Source organism: Salpingoeca rosetta (genome assembly GCF_000188695.1).
Source record: "Salpingoeca rosetta unplaced genomic scaffold supercont1.10, whole genome shotgun sequence".
Lineage (NCBI taxonomy): Eukaryota > Choanoflagellata > Craspedida > Salpingoecidae > Salpingoeca > Salpingoeca rosetta.
In genome coordinates this window covers 1293987-1307620 of record NW_004754924.1, presented here as the reverse complement: position 1 = coordinate 1307620, position 13634 = coordinate 1293987, and the positions used below count along the sequence as shown (strand labels likewise).

At 56.6% G+C, this 13634-nt stretch overlaps 2 protein-coding genes across 2 annotated transcripts in view; one reads left to right on the top strand and one right to left on the bottom strand.

The window, feature by feature from the left end:
* The window catches only part of PTSG_04584 (TK/RTKC protein kinase), a gene marked incomplete at its 5' end in the record, with an annotated part of 11297 nt that extends 1270 nt beyond the window's left edge, over window positions 1-10027 (top strand). Inside the window, 14 exons of the mRNA XM_004994622.1 lie at window positions 186-257; window positions 536-1197; window positions 1489-2325; window positions 2630-3201; window positions 3567-5804; window positions 6002-6054; window positions 6252-6333; window positions 6573-6766; window positions 6912-7003; window positions 7198-7249; window positions 7432-7510; window positions 7704-7751; window positions 7966-8072; window positions 8391-10027. Coding sequence (XP_004994679.1) covers window positions 186-257; window positions 536-1197; window positions 1489-2325; window positions 2630-3201; window positions 3567-5804; window positions 6002-6054; window positions 6252-6333; window positions 6573-6766; window positions 6912-7003; window positions 7198-7249; window positions 7432-7510; window positions 7704-7751; window positions 7966-8072; window positions 8391-9720 — 6418 coding nt within the window. The 3' untranslated portion in view covers window positions 9721-10027. The remainder of the gene's footprint in view (window positions 1-185; window positions 258-535; window positions 1198-1488; window positions 2326-2629; window positions 3202-3566; window positions 5805-6001; window positions 6055-6251; window positions 6334-6572; window positions 6767-6911; window positions 7004-7197; window positions 7250-7431; window positions 7511-7703; window positions 7752-7965; window positions 8073-8390) is intronic.
* The window catches only part of PTSG_04583 (hydroxysteroid dehydrogenase 4), a gene marked incomplete at its 5' end in the record, with an annotated part of 6480 nt that continues 2766 nt past the window's right edge, over window positions 9921-13634 (bottom strand). The window contains 7 exons of the mRNA XM_004994621.1: window positions 9921-10468; window positions 10729-11151; window positions 11410-11475; window positions 11786-11892; window positions 12155-12226; window positions 12531-12639; window positions 12913-13013. Coding sequence (XP_004994678.1) covers window positions 10145-10468; window positions 10729-11151; window positions 11410-11475; window positions 11786-11892; window positions 12155-12226; window positions 12531-12639; window positions 12913-13013 — 1202 coding nt within the window. The 3' untranslated portion in view covers window positions 9921-10144. The remainder of the gene's footprint in view (window positions 10469-10728; window positions 11152-11409; window positions 11476-11785; window positions 11893-12154; window positions 12227-12530; window positions 12640-12912; window positions 13014-13634) is intronic.

Genomic DNA, 13634 nt, shown 5'->3' with positions numbered 1-13634 from the left:
TGCGTGCTTTTGTGCACCACCCGCCTGTGTGGGTGATTTCGTTGTGTCATGCAATGGCACACGCCTTCCACTCCATGTGTTCAAGACCTCGTGCTGAACAACGTCTTATTCGCTGACGCTTGTGCTCGCATTCTTTCGTTCGCTCACGTGCATGTTTCCTCGCGTGCCTGGCTCCTCGTTTGTAGGGACTGTGCCAATCTCCGGGAGTGCACTGACACCCAATATGAGACGCTCGCCCCAACTGCAACGTCAAACAGGTGAGCTCAAGCGAGCATGGCCGGTTTTTTGCCGTGTCCTTCCACTGCTTGAGTTTCACTGACTTGACTTCCCAGCTACACTCCAAACACCACTCTTCACCACCACAAAACAAATAACCACAGCCACCCGCTGACATGCACATGCCGTTCTACTCCCCTCACCCGCCATCCACCCATCCACTCACCATCCACCCATCCACCCACTCGCCATCCCACGCACCATCTACCCACTTACCATCCCACGCACCATCCACTTCAATCCATGCACGCCATGACAGGGAGTGTGCTGAGCTGACCGTGTGCGCCTCTGGTGAGGAGTATGAGACAGTTGCTGCCACCGCCACGAGTGACCGACAATGCCAGCCGCTCACGGAGTGCTCCGACATCCAATATGAGTCGCGCGCGCCAACGGCGACAACGGATCGCGGGTGCAGCGACCTCACCTTCTGCGCCACCGAAACGGAGGTGCAAACCACGGCCCCCACAGCCACCTCCGATCGCGAATGCGAGCCTATGGAGGACTGCGTTCGGGGCAACACATATCGTGGCGAGGAGCGCCCGGATGATTGGGGCGAGGACGACCCAACCGTCGACGCCAACGAGCCGGAGCCGCTGCTGTTCACCACCACGGGTTGCCGTCGCATCACAAAGTGCTCTGGGAACGAGTACCAGTCCCGGCCGCACACCGTGTACCACACTGCCATCTGCATGCGCGTCTCCAGGTGCGAGAGCGATGAGTACGAGCCCAGGCCAGCAACGGACACCACAGACACGCTGTGCCTCAAGTACTCGCAGTGTGTGGACGGTGTGGAATATGAGGCAAGGCCGCCCACGGACACCACAGACAGGGACTGCCAGCCCATTGCTGATGAGTGCAGTGCCGAAGATGGCTTTTATGAGGCAGCGGCGCCAACAGCCACCTCAAACCGCGTCTGCAAACGTAAGCAGAACGAGGCATCTCGTCTGGTGTGTGTGTGTGGGGGGGGTGTATGTGTATGTGTGTGTGTATATGTGTCTGTGTCTGTATGTGTGTGCGTTTGTCCGATCTGCTGTTTTCTACTTCGTATTTTTGCGAGCTCGTGCTCCACTTGCAAGCAAGGTCGCCATTTGAGGCATGCTAGGGGTGTTGGTGCTTAGTACCTCTCCCCCTCCCCCCCCCCCACATGTGCACGTCCATTCCTTCAAGCTGTCATTGCTCATCTCACTAACTCTTGCCATCGTGTCACCACAGCATTCATGCGCCGGCCAGAGTTTGCGCTTGGGACAGGCACGTCGCTGTCACCGTCCCTTTCCCTCCTCTTCAACAACGAATCACTCAGCAGCGCCATCGCCCCAGTTGCTGAGTCAGCAGATACCACCTCCTTCTCCGCTGTGGTTGCAGCGTCGTCCCCAGATGGCCTGGGCGTGAATGTGCGCGTCCGCAACCAGGGCTACCTCACAGCCTACGACACGTTCATGCTGCCGGATGAGTACGGGTACCAGGAAGACAGCAACGTGCCTTTAGCCGTGGCGTGGAGCGCGGCGAATGGCCAGGCGACCATCTCCCTGACGCAATCCATCGCTGACGTCACACCGCCACGCCGTGCATATGTTCTCGTCTTGGAGGCGGCGGACACGCGCAGCACGTGCATTCTGAGCAGCACCAGCACCTTGCCCGGCCCATGCACGGCCGCGTTTCTGCTTGTGGTCCCTGTCATCGCCACTGTGGATTGCGCAGGTGCCCAGCACTATGTGCTCACGGGCAACGCCACCACTGCGGATATGGAGTGGACGCCACTGCGGCAGCGCTTGCTGCGCGCATCGCCACTCGTGCACTACTCACACACGCTCGAGACGGCGCCAGGGAACACCTTTGATAACAACACGTACTCGCAGGGCGTGTTCGTTCACTCCTTCTACAGCAGCGCCACGGTGCAGCCGCCATCATGGTGCCTGGTGCAGGTCACCGTACTCCCTGGCGTCACTCTCACCATCAGCTCTGTTGGCCATGTGTTCCTTCCGCAAAGCAGCAGCGGTGGAAGCCGTGCCATCTCCCTCGACTACATCATCGACCAGCAGCAAATCAGCGGTACGGTTGTTGATTTGTGTTTGCGTGTGTGTGTGTGTGTGTGTGTGTGTGTCTGTATGTTGATTTGTGGTTGCGTGTTTGTCTGTTGTGTTTGCGTGTTTGTCTGTTGTGTGTGCGTGTCTGCTTGTGTTTGTTTGTGTGTATTTGGTTGCTCGTGTGTATCCATTGTGTTGTCGGCTTGCTTCCGTGTTGTGTCTTGCATTTATCTTCGTTGACACCACCGTTCACACACACACACACACACACACACACACGCACACACCCTCCCTCTCTCGCACACACACACACACACACACACATGCAGGAGCCGGATTGCAAGTGAATGCGCTGTATGGCGCAATTCTTCCCCTGCACGGGTTTGGGCTCGTGTTGCAGCCACCCGATGGCGAGTCGTTTTCGTTTCAGGTCGCTGATGCAAACACCGAGGCCTCCGTGTCCACGCGTTTGGAGTTTTGCCAGCAGCCTGGCTTGACCGAGTGGGAGGATGACGCAATACAGGTGGAGGCGCAGACCGTCTTCCACTACACGGGGAATGGACAGCGGCAAGTGGACCTCAGCGCCAGCTCTGCGCTCATTGCGGCAGACGGACAATGCTTCCGCTTCACGCTGACCACCGCAGCGCTGACACAGCCATTCCAGCTGGAACGGCTTGTCTTTGTTCTCAACGGCGCCGCAGCAAGCAGCGACACGCCCATCAGCCGGGACGTTTACTCCACCTTCTACAGCAAGTCGCAGAACTTTGTTGTGTACAAGACAGACCACTCTTCAAGCGTCAGCACGACTGACCCCGGCGCCGCTGTCACCATTCAGGACATCACGCCACCGACGTTTGAGAACTGCCCCACTGTCGTCTCTGTGCGCGCAGACCGCAACAGCGTGAGTCTCCCTGACTGGCACCAGCTCGCTTGCTTGTCTTGTGTTTGCGTGTGTGTGTTGTGTGTGTGTGTGTGTGTGTTTGTGTGTTGTGTTTTGTGTGTGTGTGTTGTGTGTGTTTTGTGTGTGTGTGTGTGTGTGTGTGCATGTATGTGTGTGTGTTTCTTTGTTTCTTCGTTTCTTTGCACACCTTGTGTTGGGTCCCTGTTGAATTCAGCCCTGCACCATGACTGCGCGTCTGATATGTGCCCTCCTCCAACTATTCAACTCCCTCAACCTCCCCCTCCCCCTCTCCCTTCCTCTCTCTCTCTTTCCTCTGACTCCCCCAACCCCATCCCAACCCCAACCCCAACCCCGAACATGTGCAGGCGACTGCTGTGGCGACGTGGACGGAGCCGACAGCTGTCGACAACGTCGAAGTGCGCAGCGTTGAGCGCTCACACGCCCCCGGGGCTGAATTCAGTGTCACAGACTCGCCCCACGAGGTCACGTACACGGCACAGGACACAAGCGGCAACACGGGCACATGCACGTTCCTGGTGCTTGTAGACTACGACCATGTGACACTGCCGTCTGCCTTCAACGTCCGCTTCACAGACATCACCAGCGTGGAGGTTGGCTCCGTGCCGCTTGGCGGCAACGTCGTGCAGAGCGTGTACGCGGACCAGATTCTGGCGCCGGGCAACCGCGCACCGCTTTTCTATGCCGTCACGGGCGTTGTTCCGGAGACCAACACGCTCAGTGTGGGCCTGCAGCCGTCCACTGGCGATGCGTTTGCGCTTGTGTTTGGCGAGCAGGAGGTTCGCGCACGCTTCGTCATTGACATCACGCTCGTGCGGCTCACGGACGAGCAGGCAGCCGATGTCCCGCCCTCCACAACAACCACGCCAACCACGACGACGACGACGACCACTACGATCACCACCACCACTGGCACGTTCACTGGCACAACTCGACCGGGCTCGTCACCAACAACACCCTCCGATGCCCCACCCACCACTGCAAGCACGGGCACGACGACGACGACCGAGGCGCCGCTGGTGCTGCAGGATGCGCTGCCCTTTGAGCAGAACGAGAACGAGTTTGTGTCCGCCGCCCTCAGGCTGGGAAACCTCTCCCTGCCCAACTCCCTCCAGTTTGGAGACGGAGGACCGAACAACATCATGCAATCAGACGGAGCAGGCAACAGCGGCCCCTTCTTCCGGAACGAGAATGGTGACGTCATCCTCGAGTTCCAGTCATCCGCCGACAGCACCATCAAGTTCAACACGACGACCAACGACGTGGAGACGATTCGGGTTCGAGGAACGTCCCGCATCTTCACGCAGGAGCTGTCCTTTTCCGGCGTCAACGTCCTGCTCCAGTACCCGGGCCTGTTCTCCCTGGCCGACGCGCGCCGCCGCAGGAGGAGCCACGGAGGTTCACACGAGCCCGCCACGTTTGGGCTCACCCCAGACAGCAGCGTGCGCGTGGAGTACCTGTTCCTGTCCTCGGACGAGCAGGGCTCCACCCCGACGCGAACAGACGGCTTTCTCACCTTTGAGGACGACGTGCCGCCAACATACGGCAACACGTGCCCAGACAACATCACCGCCATTGCACCGGCCGACGCCAGCGCGGCCAACGTGACGTGGGTTGAGCCGCATGCAACAGACAACCGCCGCGTCGTGTCAGACGTTGGCTCGCTCACACCGCCCGTGCTCCTGCCCATCAAGACCCCAAGCGACCCCGACTACCAGGTCGTGTACGAGGCCATGGATCAGTTTGGCGCCACGGCAACGTGCGTGTTCTATGTCCGCGTGGTGGACGCTGATGCACCGGTTGTCACGTGCCCGCCTTCGCAGCTGCTCAACGCCGACGAGACGACGGGTGTGGGTGTGCTGGATGCATCGCTCGTGGAGCCACCACGCGTGGTTGACCGCGGTCGTGTGTACACGCCACCCGACAACCTGCAGGCGACGTTCGACGTGGAGACTGCACAGAGCACCTATGCAATTGGCGTAACGCAGGCGCAGATTAGTGTTACGGATGACTGGGGCAACGCGGGCACGTGCACGTTTGAGGTGGAAGTGGTTGACGTCACGCCGCCAAGCGCCCTCAACTGCCCGAGCGTGGGTCCCAGCGCGGTGTCGGACGACGGGTCAGATGTGGCAGCGTCGTGGACAGACGTCACGTGGACCGACAACGACGGCCCACCAACTGTCGAGGCGTCACACACGACGGGCGACCTGTTCCCAATTGGCGTGACGCTGGTGAGCATCGTGGCCACGGACGCCTCTGGCAACAGCGCCGCGTGCGAGTTCAACGTGACGGTCGTGGCAGCAGGCAGCGGCACGGGCACAGGCGGCTCTGCGGCAGGATCGCTGTCCACGGCTGGCATTGTTGGCGTTGCCGTTGCGGTTGTGGCCATCATCATTGTCCTGTGCGTTGTGATTGCCGTGCTCATTGTGCGCGCCCGAAAGCGCCCACACGACTTTGAGGCGATCCTGGAGGAGATGCGTCAGCTCAAGGCGCTCACCGGGTTTGACACGGCCAAGGGGGAGGGGCCCGTGAAACCGCGCGAACTCAAACGCTCCTTCGTCAAGATCCTCGATGTCCTGGGCAAGGTGCGTTTGTTTGTTGGGGGGTGTGGGTTGCATGTGCGTGTGTATGTGTGCGTTTGCATGTGCGTTTGCATGTGCTTTTGTGTGTGCGAGTTTGTCGAGTTTCGTTTGGCTGCATGTCTTGTGTGGCGATGGCTCTCTCCATCATGACATGACATCACGACTGATGTTTGTGACCCCGCGCAACACCTTGCTTGCAGGGCAACTTTGGCAACGTGTGCAAAGGCCTACTCAACGAACCAGGGCGACCACAGTACGTGCTGTGTCACTATTTTGGGATAGAAGAACGGGCACAGGGAGGGTGGATTGAACATGTACCCGTGCAATTGTTCTGTGTATGTTGCGAACACAAAACACATCAGTACGTGTGGCTGATGATGCATCGCAAACACACGCACACACGCACACATGCACACACGCTCACACACTCTCTCAATGTGCCTCCGCTAGATACATTGTGGCCATCAAAACACTGCACGAGGAAGCTGGCGATATTGGCCGACGCGAACTCCTTCAAGAGAGCGCCGTCATGGTTGGTTTTGCATGTTTGCTCTTGTCGTGAGCAGCTGCTTGTGTGGTGGCTCGTTCATCCTGTCAGACTTGTGTGTGTACAAGCCGCACACGTCGTAATGGTGGGAAAATCCCCCCGCACCGTTGAACATTCAACACGCCCATATGCACAGCACACGCCCACATGCGCACACACCATGCACACACATACATGCCTGCTTTCTCACCCGCCCTCACCCACACATGCTCACACAACAACAGGCGCAATTCCAGCACCCGAACGTTGTTGGTCTGGTTGGAGTTGTGACTGCTGGTGAACCGATGCTGATGGTCATTGAGTTTTGCGAACTCGGCGCGCTGAACGCGTATCTCGCTGCCAACGACCCACCACTGGACATGAAATACCGGTTTGCCGTCGATTGCGCAGCCGGCCTCGCCTACCTCGCCTCACGCGGGTGAGTGATTGCCATTTGTTTGTTTCGGTTTGCTTTGGTTTGTGTGCTTGTAAACTGGTTGCGTGTGCGACTCTGTGTGTCTACATGGGGCTATGACTCACGTGTGAGTGCGTGATGCACTTTGAACTCGTTTCCTTTGTGGCAGGTTTGTGCATCGTGATATTGCGGCTCGAAATGTGCTGCTGAGCTCTGAGGAGCGCTGTAAGATCAGCGATTTCGGTCTCTCCCGCGAAACAGGTGCGGTACATTCTGTGTGTATGTGCGTGTGTGTGTGTGCGTGTGTGTGTGTGTGTGTGTGTGTGTGTGTGTGTGTGTGTGTGTGTGCATTTGTGTTGTTTCATGTGTTGTTTCATCTGTCTCTCTGTCTTTCTGTCCTTCTAGTCTTGATTTTTTATTTTTCTCACATCAGCCATCCTTTTCTCTCGTTTCAGAGCACTCCGACTATTACCACTCGCGCAAAGGTGGCGCCCTTCCAGTGCGATGGTGAGTGATCACGACATGCTTGCTTCCGTGCACGCGTGCAAAAGGGCAGGTTGCGAAACCACTGAACGCATTGGCGCTTTTTCGCCCAACCATATTCTGGCTTTCCAACCACCTTCCGTACCTCACTCACAAGTACACAAACACGCAACCGCAAACACACACGCGCATCCGCCTACGTGCAGGACGGCGCCAGAGGCGTTGGAGAATCAGAAGTTTTCCAGCGCTTCGGACTGCTGGAGTTTCGGCATTCTCATCTACGAGGTACGTTCTCACATGTTCACGTGCACTCCACCTTGTGTGTGTGTGTGTGGGGTGTGTGTGTGTGTGTGTGTGTGTGGGGAGGGGTGTGGGTGTGGGTGTGGTTGTTGGTCTTGTCGCACCTGCGTGTATGCGATATTTCCTGTTTCATTTCCACGCTGACTTCGATTTGTTTCCTGGTATGTGCAAATACCAGATCTGGACACGTGCCGCTCGCCCGTACGAGGGATGGAGCAACCAGAAGGTGTGTGTGTGTGTGTGTGTGTGTCTTGTGCGTGCGTGTGTGTCTTGTGCGTGCGTGTGTGTGTGTGTGTGTGTGTGTGTGTGTGTGTGTGTGTGTGTGTGTGTGTGTGTGTAATCAGTTTGTTTCGCATTGTGCTCCCTCAGCCACCAAGCATTTGGCTCTTTCCCAGTTCTCACACACACTTGCGCTTGCCGTTGTTGCGATGCATGTTCAGGTGTGGGCCAAGGTGACGTGCGGGTATCGACTCCCGCGTCCGCGCAAGTGCCCCAAGGAGGTGTACCACCTCATGCTTCTGTGCTGGCACCATGATCCCTTCCAGCGGTAAAGCAACTGTGGCCGTCTGGGGACGTTGTTGTTGTTGTTGTTATTGTTGTTGTTGTTGTTGTTGTTGTTGTTGTTGTTGTTGTTGTTGTTGTTGTTGTTGTTGTTGTTGTTGTTGTTGTTGTTGTTGTTGTTGTTGTTGTTGTTGTTGCTGTGATTGCGGCAGGGTTGGGCGAGATGTGTGAGCGTTCAAGGCGCCCAGTGGTACAACTGCTTTCCAATGCACGTCAACGTAGGCTTTGCGGAGTCTCCAAGCCCACCAACACACATACACATGCACTCACTCATGCATGATTTGTGCATCCACACAACATGCAGCCCCCAGTTTGATGAGCTTCGGCGCGCGTTTGAATCGCTGCGGTCCGGCGTTCCAAACGGCAGTCCTCTCCTGGAGGAGCCCTTGTCGCCAGTCCCAAACCTGGTCCCGAACGAACGCGCGGAGACGCGTTTTAATTCGTACCAGACGGAGGGCAGGTCCGTCTCGCCTGCCGGCACAGCGGCAACAGCGAGCACCAACATGACGGGCACCACGTCTGCAAGCAGCAACGGAACCAAGTACGTTGCGCTGGAGAAACAGCAGCGAAGCGACATCCTGTACCCGACACAGCCAGACGGCAACCCGCCGTCCACGCGCACACCCACCACGCTGGACAACAGCACGGACGGCACCACCGTGTGTGTGCTGGACTCGTCGTCACCCGTGCCCTTCAAGCAGTACACGCCTGCGGGCCAACCGCGCCGCTCTGTCGTGTATGACCTCACGCGCAGCGAAGATGGCGACTCCGTGGTGGATGTGGACGTGCACGGGCACCCGCCTGTCATCGACCCTGGTCCCGCCCGCCCCAGCACGGAGGGGCTGTATGACGCCGGCGAAAACACGGCCAACCCATACGCACCAGATGACTATGAGAAGGGCGGCAGGCGCCCAACTGATTACACACGAGCGACGCCACAACTTGGGGATGACGACGACGATGGTGACGATGGTCACGAGTACGCAGGGGAGATGCTGAGTGGGAACGCGCAATCAGGCCGGGCGAGCCCACGCCTGCCCGTGAGCGAGTATGAGGACGCAATGGCAGCACACACGCTGCAGGACTATGAAGACACAGCCATGCCTGCCGATATGATGGCTGAGACGGTGTTTGCCGAGAACGGCACCAGCGGCACGCATTATGGCTCACAGCAGCAGCAGCAGCAGCAGCAGCAGCAACAACAGGGAGGGAGGATGCGAGGCATTGGTGGTGGTGGCCAGGAGGTGAGCTTCATTCGGCGGCGCCACGACACGTACGACGGCACGGAGGTGTACAACGTGGCCGAGCACGACTACGCAGAGCCAGACGAGGATGCCAAGGAAGGATACCTGTCTGTGGAAGGCGATGACAGCAGCACACGCGCGGTGACGAGGCGCAACACGGATATGAGTGAACCGCTGACGCCTGTGCTGCCGCCGCAGCTGCCGCCTGTGCACGAGTACGAAGACGCAGAGCTCGTGCAGGGCAACGGTGAGTACGAGAACACAAACGTGTTGGGCATGCATGATGGCGACGCAACGCAGCAGCGACAGCAGTCCAACTACGAAGACGCCAAGATGAAGCGGAGATCAGCGGACTTCCACGAATATCTTCAGCCCAACACGCCCGGGTGAATGAAAAGGAAGATGGGAAGGGGGGGGGGGGTGATGAGTGTGGGATAACAAAGACAATGGGAGATTGTGTGATTGCGAGTGCGTGCCTGTACATGTGCGTGCTCGTGGGTGTTTAATTGTGAGCGTGTGTTTTTTTGTGTGTGCTCAGTTTACGATTGGCACCGCTGTGTCTTGTGTCAAGTTGAAACTTGCTGTTTGTGCGTGGTAGAAAGTTATGTTGCTTGGAGACGAGGGCGGGCGACTGCTGCTGTGTTGTATTCGACTGGTGATGACAGAGCAACAGCGGAAACAAGTAAACGAACCACACAACACTGCACGACACTATCAAGGCAAGGCACGCGGAAGGAGAGCAAGGAAAACAAGCAGCGACCCCCAAAAACAAGAGAGCGCGTGTGTTTTCGTTCAAGCAGACACATTGCTTGCATCAGGGCCTGAGGAGAACCTGCAGTTTCTGCGCGAGCATCATGTTTCCGGACAGCTTGAGTTTTCCGGACATGAACGCCTTCATCGGATCCAACTTGCCATCGACAAGCTGTGCAAAGTCGTCATCACTCAGCGTGAGCGTGCAGCCAGGGCGCCCGCTCTTCGGTTGTCCGCGGTAGATTTCGCCACTTCCCTTCTTCAGGTCGACTGTCCACACGTGCGTGTTCTTGGCTGCGTCCTTGATGTTCCACTGGAAGATTGCGTTTGCCTTCTTCACCATCTTCTCACTCAGCGTCGCTTTCATCCGCTCAAAGATGGCCGTGGCCTGCATCACGCAAGTGTTTGTTTGTTTGTTTGTTTGTGTGTGTGTGTGTGCGCGCGCGCGTTTGTATGTTGTGTGTGTGTGTGTGCGTGTGTGCGCGCGCGCGTTTGTATGTTGTGTGTGTGTGTGCGTTTGTATGTTGTGTGTATGTGTGTGTCAGTAGGTTGCATGCGTCATCGCGTCTGTCACAATGCGGAACAGCCATGATGCCAACCCATGCAAATCACAACAGCGAGCCACTCCTCCAAGACCACCCACCGCACCTTCAGTGCCGGCCCCTGCTGCTGCTGCTGTTCAGTTTTGTTTGCGGTTCCTGCTGCTGGGGGTGCCGCTGCATCGGCGTCGCTGGCGAATACCACGCGGCCCGCCGTGAGAACAACAGCATCGCGCTCGACGACCTTCACCTGGAACACCGCCGTGCTGCCGTCTTGCCACACGGATGTCTGGAGCGTTTCGCCGGGGAAAACCGGACTGGCGAAGCGCGCTTGCAGTGATGCAATGGTGGGATGGTTGCCTGTGTCATCATCGCCATTGGCAGTTTTGGAGCAGGCCTGCAACACGTGGCGGATGCCATATCCCATTGTGCACAGGCCGTGCAGGATAGGCTGCTTGAAGTTTGCGACTTTGGCCATGTTTAGGTCAATGTGCAATGGGTTGAAGTCGCCAGAGAGGCGATACACGGCAGCCTGTGTCTCGCAGTGTGTGTGTGTGTATGGGGGCGTGGGTGAGTGTTAGTGTGTGGGTGTGCAAATGTAAGTGTAAGTGTGTGTGTGTGAGTGCATAAATGTGTGTGTGTGTGTGCAAGTGTGAGTGTGAGTGTGGGTGTGCAAGTGTGGGTGTGAGTCAGCAAACGTGTGAGTGCATCAATGTGTGTATGTGTGCTGTTGGTTTTCAGAAAAGGTACAGGGTAAACATTCGCATGCAAACAACAGAGCAATGGTCACCTGGTTCGTGTGCGTCTTCTCCTCGATGACATTCGTCGGCGGGGACGACGGAACACTCACACGCGGCTGCACCAGCAATGCACACACCAAGGGCACACGGTCATTAGCATGTCCCATGTCTGCGTGCGTGCACGTGTGTCTGTGTGTCTGTGTGTTTGTCTGTGTCTGTGTGTTTGTCTGTGTGTCTGTGTCTGTGTCTGTGTCTGTGTGTTTGTCTGTGTCTGTGTGTTTGTCTGTGTCTGTGTGTTTGTCTGTGTGTCTGTGTCTGTGTCTGTGTCTGTGTGTTTGTCTGTGTCTGTGTGTTTGTCTGTGTGTCTGTGGAAAATAAACTCCCAAGCTAGGAGCGGCTCGCAAGTGATTGCAGATGGCACCGTACCAGGGCGTGCTTCGTGGTTGTTGGGCCGCCAAATCCGCCCTTGCCACGAACAAACAGCGAAAACGTGTTGGTGCACACGAGAGCGCCACTCGTGTCGCGCGTATCCACTAAGGAAAGGAAGACAAGGAGGCAACGTGGAACGTGCGTTCACAAGTGAGGAGCCGTGGGTGTGAGGATGAAGCACAACTACGACTCTAACGATTAGGGTTGTTGCGCTGTCTGTGTTCTTTGTGTTCTTTGTGTCTTCCTCACCATGGCCACTCCCACCACCACCACTGTCATCATCATCATCATCATCATCATCATCATCATCATCATCATCATCATCATCATCATCATCATCATCATCATCATCATCGTTGTTATTACCTTGGAGGAGCGCCAGGGCGCCGGATCCTTTGTCCACAATGTCGAGCATACGCGCAGTGGACGTCACAGTGCCTTCGCAAGGTGATAAGTGTGCGTTTGTGGGGAGGGGGAGTGTGCGGAGGCAGTGGAAGCTTGTGAGCCACAGTTCGACGGTTCGCACGTGTCAGACACGCACTCAACCTCACTATCACACACACTCGCTCTCTCTCTCTCTCTCTCTCTCTATCACACACACTCGCTCTCTCTCTCTCTCTCTCTCTCTCTCTCTCTGACACACACACACACACACAATCACAATCACAATCACACACACACTCTCTCTTAAACCCTCACGGTGCATGTGAGCAACATCTCATGCGCGCACGGCAGGAAGCACCTTCTGTTGGCATTGGCTTGTGGAACGCAATGTGCTGCTCGCCATGTAGCAGCATCATCGGGTGGAAGCGAAACCCGTCCATATCCAAGATCGTCGATCCCATTGACAGCTGACGCACGCGCGCCATTACACGCCATGACGATGATGATGATGATGATGATGATGATGATGATGATGATGATGAGGGTGATGATGATGAGGGTGATGATGATGAGGGTGATGATGATGAGGGTGATGATGATGAGGGTGATGAGGGTGATGATGATGAGGGTGATGATGATGAGCGCACCACACATAGACAGACAGACAGAAGTCATGTGTTCCCCTCTACTCACATATCCTACTTCATGTCGTGTGTGTGTGTATGTGTGTGCGTGTGTACCTGGGCCGGGATGACAGCGAATGTTGGGAACGCAGCAAAGTTGTCGGCGCTCTCATATGTGTAGGCGAGATCAGACGGACGTTCAACAGGATCGCACCCGACTGAAGTGGTGGCGGTGTCGTGTGTGTGTGTGTGTGTGTGTGTGTGTGTGTGTGTGTGTGTGTGTGTGTGTGTGTGTGTGTGTGTGTGTGTGTGTGTGTGTGTGTGGTGAGGGGGGCAAGCAAAGGGAGGAGGGCCATGGAGGAGGGTAGTATTAGCGGGAGGTCGGCTCGTGTCGGAAGGTTTGGAGCGTGGGGTTGTACGCGTGGGCGTTGGTGAGGTTGCAGTCTGCGTCGCAGGGGACTGGGGCGTCTGATCGGATGTCGCAGTCATATCATACATCATACACAAAAAAGAGAACGCTCCAGACGCGCATAATATGGAGTGTGGAAGAAGAGTGCGGGTAGGAGCATGTCTACCGTTGTTAGATTAAGCTGATCTAGGATATAGTGACTGACGTGCTGAAGAGGCTCTGGTCGTTATACTTGCAGAAACTGCAGATTAGCTGCATGCAACGAGCGAACAACTGCACAAAAAATTGAAGTCTTTCCGACATCGGGGTCTGCAGTGCATTGTTCATTTTACGATCGTTGCCGATCATGAGCAATGCTGATACGTCGAACAGTCAGAGCTTTGCATACAATCTAGAGAAGGCGCGGGAGGGGCCGGCGATTGTTAGTAGG